This window comes from Myodes glareolus, chromosome 17, assembly GCF_982192425.1.
Source record: "Myodes glareolus chromosome 17, mMyoGla1.1, whole genome shotgun sequence".
Classification (NCBI taxonomy): Eukaryota; Metazoa; Chordata; class Mammalia; order Rodentia; family Cricetidae; genus Myodes; species Myodes glareolus.
The window spans coordinates 64,190,710-64,199,190 of NC_142042.1; the positions used below are offsets into that span (position 1 = coordinate 64,190,710).

General features: G+C 45.1%; 1 protein-coding gene across 1 annotated transcript; it reads right to left on the bottom strand.

Moving 5' to 3' along the window:
- Positions 1 to 432: 432 nt before the first annotated feature.
- On the bottom strand, positions 433 to 7,211 carry LOC125414742 (uncharacterized). The gene is made up of 4 exons (XM_087897415.1): positions 7,110 to 7,211; positions 4,637 to 4,799; positions 544 to 4,136; positions 433 to 442 (listed from the first exon to the last, which is right to left on the bottom strand). Exons 2-4 carry the CDS (start codon positions 4,772 to 4,774, stop codon positions 433 to 435), a joined length of 3,741 nt encoding a protein of 1,246 aa, XP_087753541.1. The 5' UTR covers positions 4,775 to 4,799; positions 7,110 to 7,211.
- Positions 7,212 to 8,481: the final 1,270 nt, after the last annotated feature.

Below are 8,481 nucleotides of genomic sequence, written 5' to 3' on the forward strand. Positions count from 1 at the left end.
TGTGAGGCCTGCTCATGCCCAGACTGACGCTGTCTACTGCTGTCCCTAGATTGCCTTTGAGGACCTCTGTGGCTTCCATGACCTGCTGAGCCTGACTCTCCATGCTGATGCCCACCATGACCCTGAGGAGATCCTGAGTACCTGCGTGATACTACTGAGTGTTGCTCACTATCACTGGACTCACGGTGAACAGGTGACCCTCTTGAACTTCTGGAAGGTCCTGAATGTGAGGGCTGCTCATGCCCAGACTGACGCTGTCTACTGCTGTCCCTAGATTGTCTTTGAGGACCTCCCTGGCTTGCATGACCTGCTGACCCTGATTCTCCATGCGGATGCCCACCATGACCCTGAGGAGATCCTGAGCTTCTTCCTGAAACTGAGTGTTCCTCACCCTCACTGGACTCAGGGTGAACAGGTGACCCTCTTGAACTTCTAGAAGGCCCTGAATGTGAGGGCTGTTCATGCCCAGACTGATGCTGTCTACTGCTGTCCCTAGCCTGCCTTTGAGGACCTTCCTGTCTCCCATGAGCTTCTGAGTCTGACTCTCCATGCTGATGCCCACCATGACCCTGAGGAGATCCTGAGTGTCTCCTTGAAACTACTGAGTGTTCTTCACCTTCACTGGACTCAGGGTGAACAGGTGACCCTCTGGGTCTTCTCTGAGAGCCAGTGTGTGAGGCCTGCTCATGCCCAGACTGACGCTGTCTACTGCTGTCCCTAGATTGTCTTTGAGGACCTCCCTGGCTTCCATGACCTGCTGACCCTGATTCTCCATGCGGATGCCCACCATGACCCTGAGGAGATCCTGAGCTTCTTCCTGAAACTGAGTGTTCCTCACCCTCACTGGACTCAGGGTGAACAGGTGACCCTCTTGAACTTCTAGAAGGCCCTGAATGTGAGGGCTGCTCATGCCCAGACTGACGCTGTCTACTGCTGTCCCTAGCCTGCCTTTGAGGACCTTCCTGTCTCCCATGAGCTTCTGAGCCTGACTCTCCATGCTGATGCCCACCATGACCCTGAGGAGATCCTGAGTGTCTTCTTGAAACTACTGAGTGTTCTTCACCTTCACTGGACTCAGGGTGAACAGGTGACCCTCTGGGTCTTCTCTGAGAGCCAGTGTGTGAGGCCTGCTCATGCCCAGACTGACGCTGTCTACTGCTGTCCCTAGATTGTCTTTGAGGACCTGCCTGGCTTCCATGACCTGCTGACCCTGATTCTCCATGCTGATGCCCACCATGACCCTGAGGAGATCCTGAACTTCTTCCTGAAACTGAGTGTTCCTCACCCTCACTGGACTCAGGGTGAACAGGTGACCCTCTTGAACTTCTGGAAGGCCCTGAATGTGAGGGCTGCTCATGCCCAGACTGACGCTGTCTACTGCTGTCCCTAGACTGCCCAGCACTAGATGACTGACCCAAGTGAGACCCTTGCTGCCCAACACCAGATGACTTTCCTGAATGAGACCTGTTCTTCCAAGTACTAGAGGAGTGACTTGAACCAGATTCATGTTCTCCATACTCAGATGACTCACCTGGGCCAGACTCATACTGCCCAGCACTAGATGACTGACCCGAGTGAGACCTATGCTGCCCAGCACTAGACGACTGACCCGAGTGAGACCTATGCTGCCCAGCACTAGATGACTGACCCAAGTGGGACCCATGCTGCCCAGCACTAGACGACTGACCTGAGTGAGACCTATGCTGCCCAGAGCTAGATGACTGACCCAAGTGAGACCCTTGCTGCCCAATACCAGATGACTTTCCTGAATGAGACCTGTTCTTCCAAGTACTAGAGGAGTGACTTGAACCAGATTCATGTTCTCCATACCCAGATGACTCACCTGGGCCAGACTCATACTGCCCAGCACTAGATGACTGACCCAAGTGAGACCTATGCTGCCCAGCACTAGACGACTGACCCAAGTGGGACCCATGCTTCCCAGCACTAGACGACTGACCCAAGTGGGACCCATGCTGCCCAGAGCTAGACGACTGACCCAAGTGAGACCCTTGCTGCCCAGCACTAGATGACTGACCCAAGTGAGACCCTTGCTGCCCAGCACTAGATGACTGACCCAAGTGAGACCCTTGCTGCCCAACACCAGATGACTTTCCTGAATGAGACCTGTTCTTCCAAGTACTAGAGGAGTGACTTGAACCAGATTCATGTTCTCCATACTCAGATGACTCACCTGGGCCAGACTCATACTGCCCAGCACTAGATGACTGACCCGAGTGAGACCTATGCTGCCCAGCACTAGACGACTGACCCGAGTGAGACCTATGCTGCCCAGCACTAGATGACTGACCCGAGTGAGACCTATGCTGCCCAGAGCTAGACGACTGACCCAAGTGGGACCGATGCTGCCCAGAGCTAGACGACTGACCCGAGTGAGACCCATGCTGCCCAGAGCTAGACGACTGACCCAAGTGAGACCCATGCTGCCCAGAGCTAGAGGACTGACCCAAGTGAGACCCTTGCTGCCCAGCACTAGATGACTGACCCAAGTGGGACCCATGCTGTCCAGAGCTAGACGACTGACCCAAGTGGGACCCACGCTGTCCAGAACTAGACGACTGACCCAAGTGAGACCCATGCTGCCCAGAGCTAGACGACTGACCCAAGTGAGACCCATGCTGCCCAGAGCTAGATGACTGACCTGAACCAGACTCTTGTCTCCCATAGCCAGATGACTGACTTGGACCAGATCCATGTTTCCAAGTGCTAGATGACTGACCAGATCCAGATCCCTGTCCCCCATAGCCAGATGACTGGCCTGGGCCAGACTCATGCTGCCCAGAACTAGATAACTGACCAGAACCAGACCTTTGGTCACTGCAACCAGACAACTGACCTGAACAAGATGCATGCTGCCCATGCTGACCACAACCTGAGGACTGACCTGATGCAGTACCATGCTGGCCACAGCAAGACTGACCTGATCCATGCCCATGTTGTTTAAAGCCAGAGGACTGTCTTGAATTTGTTCCGTGTTGTTCACAGCAGGGTTGCTGCCCTGAACCAGACCCATGATGACCACATTTGGAATATGCATTTGAGCTACACCCTTTCTGATGAGAGTTTGAAGAGTGTCCACAGGAACTGGTTCCGTGTTGACCATAGCCAGAATATTGGGTTGCTCCAGATCCACAGCATGATGGGTGACACGAACTCGTTCTCTGCTGTCTTCCACAGTGCCCTGACTGACCGCATCCGTACCCTCCCTGACTAGAAGACTGGCTACAGGATCTAGGTTCAGTTTGACAACATCTAGAGGACTGACCTCCGGAGACACATCCATAGCCTTGTCCTCTACTAGTTCCTGATTGACATCTTGACTGGGTAGAGCAAGACTGACTTCCTTGCCTCCCAGATGTACTTGCCTGACAAGAATTTGAAGCACTTTGTGGTCTGCAACATCCACTAGAATTGCTGTGACCACATGCATGACTTTGTGTTTTGCTGTTTTCTGAACTTGCAGAGCTAGGCCTAAGCTTTTGTTCTCCACCCTTTCTTGACTGAGTAGAATTTGATTCATGTTTGCTCTTCTCCAGTCCATGTGACAATCCACTATGACCTTTCCTTCCCTGACTGTTTAACCTAGATCCAGATTCATATTCTTCCCCAGCTTCTCTAGAGGACCTACCATGTGACTTGTTTCTTTTTTCTTCTAACTCTTCAGAGCTGGAACCGTGTCTCTCTTTGTTACTGCTCCAAGATTGACCAGAGCTAGACCCATGGCGTTTTCTCCTGGGTTCCTCTGAGCTGGATAATTCACTGTGCCTTTCCAACCTCCTAGAGTTGGACCTACGTCGAGGTTTTGTAGTTCCCCACGAGTTCCCAGAACTATGTCCATGCTCCTCTCCCTCACTCCAACTTGAACGTCTGAAACCTGATTTCTGTCTTGGTATCTCTTCTTCCTCTTCTGTTTCACTTTCTTCCTTTTGATGTTGATGACCATGCCTACGCTTCTTTGACCCTGAAGCTTTACAGTATTCTTTTCCAAGAACCTTGTTGCAGGCCATAGCCAGTTTGAATACCATCAGAAGAAACTCAGTAAAGTCTAATCTTCGGTCATGATCTCGATCCAGCATATGCATGATGACATCTACTGTATCTGGATCATCTGGATTCTGAATATGAGAGACATACCAAAGATAACTTGGTTAGTCCAGCCTCACTTTCAGCTAAAATAACCCAGTAGCACCTTGTTTATATTGTGTGTTATATAATTTCAATTTATCTGAGTATTACTTTAGGTTAATAGGACCTAGAGTATATGAAAAGTTAATGGAAAATAAAGACTATTGTGATCTGTGGAAGAAGATGACATTGTTCCTCATTTGTTAAAATAATCAATTAGTTAATTTCTTAGCACTATTTTATTTATTTGCTTGGAATGGGAAGCCTGAGTACATGAGAAAGTTGGATTCTTTAAGGTGGAAGGGCACAGGAATGTATTGAAGAAACATTTGTCTTTAAAATATATATGCTGATTTAATAGATTTATGATGTCCTGGCTCAAAAGAATATTACTTGGGTTTTCTCAAAATCAGCTGGGACTGTGCACTTTCCACCAATCTTGGTCCTAGAACATGTACAGATCCCAACAGCCTTCAGACTTGGCACATACCTTCAGAATTGGGCGAAACTCTTTCTCCAGAAGTTCCTTTAGCTCATCCTTGCTCAGTGTGCCACATTCTCCATCTTGCTTGGTGTATTTGTAGAATATATCAATGACGGTGACAACACTTCTTAAGAGGTCTGTCATCTTTTCCCCCCAAGGTTAAATGAACCTAGAGAGAGAGAAAGAAACAGAGATAAAGAAAGAGACATAAGAACTAATTTTCTTTTCTTTTAATTTATCAACAGATCTTTAATATAATGCAGTGGTTTTCAACCTTTCTAATGCTGAGATCCTTTAGTATAGTTCCTTGTGTTGTAGTAACCCCTAAAGATGCTTATTTGCATTGCTACTTCATATCTGTAATTTTGCTCCTGTTTTGAATGATAGTGTACGTATATGTTGGATATCCTATGTGTGACCCCTGTGAAACGGTCGTGACCTATGGGTTGAGAACTGCTGACAAAGTAATTTTTAAAACCTCTTTTCTTTCATCAACCTCAACATGTAAGTATGGCTCAGGATTTTTGAAGCATCAATCAACTAAATGAAAACTTTGGATGATCTCAGGTCTCCATAATATTTATCTTATGAATGTATTTTATGATATTTCTTTGAGTATTTTTGTGTCCTGGGTGTTACTCTGGGCTTCCGAAACTCCAAATACCAAGACACCACAGTCCCAGTCTGTCTAGTCTCTTCTGTTTTCTTCTACCCTTTTCTCTTCCTCTCCATGCCTCTCCTTGCTTATTCTTTTATTTTCTCTCTCTTTTGGTTTTTTCTTTTGTTTCTTTCCTGGCATGAGTGTGATACATTTATGTGTTTGTGTTGAGTGTATACGCACATTTTGTGTTTGAGCACAGATGTGCATATATTTGCCCAAATCATCATTCACATTGTTTATATATATTCTTTATATGTGAGTGAATTTGTGTGTGTGTGTGTGTGTGTGTGTGTGTGTGTGTGTTTGTATGTGTTTATGAAAACAGGCACACATGTACCACAGTGCATGTGTGGAGATCAGAGAACAACCTCAGGTGTTGCTCATCACTTTCCACATTGTTTGAGTCATGGTTTCCTTTTTGTGTGTTGTTCATCACTGTGTTGCCGGACTAGCTATGGAACATTGGGATTTCCCATGTGCACTACTGTGCCCAGCTTTATGTGGGATCTGGGTATTTGAATTTGGACAAATTCTTGGACAAAGTCTCCATACTTGTATTATAAGTTCTTTGGACACTGAACCATTTTCTCAGCCCTCCACCTTATATTCGAGACAAGGTCTCTCAACGAACCTGGAGCTCATTGATTTGACCGGTTTGGCTAGCAAATGAGTTATACAGAGCCACCTGTTTCTTTCCTTACGTCAGCACTGGCTACAAACACATGCTACTACACCGTGCTTTTCCATAGGTGCTCTGTGTCTGAACTCAGGTCTTTGTGCTCATACGGCAGGCGCTTTACTTGTTCAGAGTTCAGGCTCTTCTTTTTCTTTTCTTTTTTTCCACTTTCTTTTCCCTACCTTCTGTCCTTTCTTCAGTCCTTTTTGTTTTCTTTTTGAGACAGGAGCTCCTGTAGCTCACTCTGGTCTCAAAATGTTGTTTTGTAGCCAAGCTTGGCAATTGACTCTTAATCTCCCTTGCTTCCACCATTCCCAGCTGGGAGAAAAGTAACAGATACTTTAACATTTAAATCATTTTTGTTCATCAGAAAGCAAACTAGACCCCAAAATACCATGGAGAATTGAAAATGGGCAAAGTGTGTCAATAATATCTTGGTACTGTAGAGCCTAGAGCTATAATGGCCCTTAGAACGGAAACTGTCAAAACATCAAACCTCAAGTAAACACCATTCCTTCCAAATGTTACCAATTCAGGTAAGAAGTTGAAAGTGGAGAACTCGATCTCAACACTCTCCAAACCAAAAGTGAACCACAAAGAAACTACACCATAATACCAATCTCTTTCACATGCCCCAGAAAGATGGTGTGTGGTTAAATTAGGGAGAATATGAGATGGCCTAAAACAGTGGTTCTCAATCTTCCCAGAGTTGTGACACTTTAATACAGTTCCTCATATTGTAGTGACCTCCAGCCACAACATTATTTTTGTTGCTACTTTGTAACTATAATTTTGCTGTTGTTATGGATCATAATGTAAATATCTGATATGCAGGATATCTGATATGAGATCCCCATGAGAAGGTTGTTTGACCCCCAAAGGGATCAAGACCCATAGATTGGGAACCACTGGCCTAGACAAAGACAGACTTCTACTGGATTTATTCTCCTCAATAAAGACATTAATTTCTAAAGACTCAAGAGTAAACTAAATTAACCAAACAGACAGCAAACCAAAAATAAAAGAACCAACAGCAAAAGGAAAAGTAGCAAAATACAGTGCGGTCTATGGCCGAGCTCAGACTCGGCTCACAATATTTGGCCCAAGAGCACACAAGTACCATCCATTTAAATTCTTCTCACCTGGTTCACCAAAGGAACAAATCGGATAAGGCCTGATGCAGCTTGCAGGGTGTTGATCGATGGGGACAGTGACCCTTATATAGCTTACTGCTATAGCTTGGGTGCTGTCTTCTGTGGGATGGGCTGATTCATTTCTAATCAAATCAAACTCCACCCCTTGCATGTTTATCTTCCTTCTTCACATTCTCGCCTGTAGGATGATTGCAGAGAGGGTGATAATGGCCCCACCTTCCACAATGGAGATCTGCTCTGGGACGCTCTCTTGTAGGGTCGCACACGGTGAAATGCAGAGCCTGTGTTGGAGAAGACTAGTCTGGGCAATTGGCTTTCTTTATCTAGTGTTCAAAGAAGATAGCAGAGTTAAAATACTTGGCAGGAGCACAGTGAAGTTTTTTTTTTAAATTGAAAATAAATCCAGGCCCATAAGCTTGCCCAGTTGATGACTGTTGCAATAATATTATGCTACCACTTTTTTGAGAGTTTACTGTATTCAGATACTGTGTTGACTATATCTCTCTTATGTTGTCGCATAACATTTGCATGTGTATGTTTTTCCCACATTAAAAATGAAGATATAGGTTTAAAAACATTCAAAGTCATAGCTATATGATGGAAAAAACAAGATTTAAACATATAAGTCTTATTGTAGTGTTGTTGTTGTAACTGTTATCTTAGCTTACCCTTATTATATAGCCATTATGCAAAAATGAATCTGAGGTTTATACCATCTATATACCATTTTAAGAATGCCAAGTCTACTGAAATGCTACTAATATGAAAGGCTAATATATGAAATGATGCAAGCCATGAAAAAAAGATCTCTGCTCTGATGCTGTGTAAGCTATTTGGCTATCTAAGTATAGGGTCCATAAATAAAGGTAATGTTTTCAGAAGATGAATTTCAAGTAAGACTTCTTCTGGTGCCTTGCTATACACTGGTAGTCTGGTATCTTTAGGCCTAGTCTCTTGGGAAAGTGTATGTACATAATGCATATCATGCGTGTTTAAGGGCAGCAAAATAATCCAGAAACTGCATTAGGCATGATGAATTACCTCATCTGTACTCGCCACCAATGGTGACAGAATTAATTAAGTGATTACTGTCTTCTGTTTTGCCCACTTTTCTATTTTATTTCTCATGTAAACTTGTAAGGTGAATGCTATTTTCACCCCTTTACAGATCATGTAATGAAAGGATAAATAAATTTTAAACTGTACTAAAATCACGGCAGTATCAGGAGCAAAAGTTACTCACTCTACTGGATCCTAAAACCTGGCCTTTAGTTGCCGATTCGCCATGTCTGGGGTCTGTCATCTCCTGCCTGGGTACTGCTTTGGGGACAGTTATCATCCGGACAGTCCCTAGAGCTTG

Bases quoted from the DNA above. Each gene is read 5' to 3' on its own strand.
- LOC125414742 (XM_087897415.1), bottom strand. From the start codon at position 4,774: ATGACAGACCTCTTAAGAAGTGTTGTCACCGTCATTGATATATTCTAC. The intron at 4,137-4,636 runs GTATGTGCCAAG...TCTCATATTCAG, and splicing joins AGTTTCGCCCAATTCTGAAG to AATCCAGATGATCCAGATAC.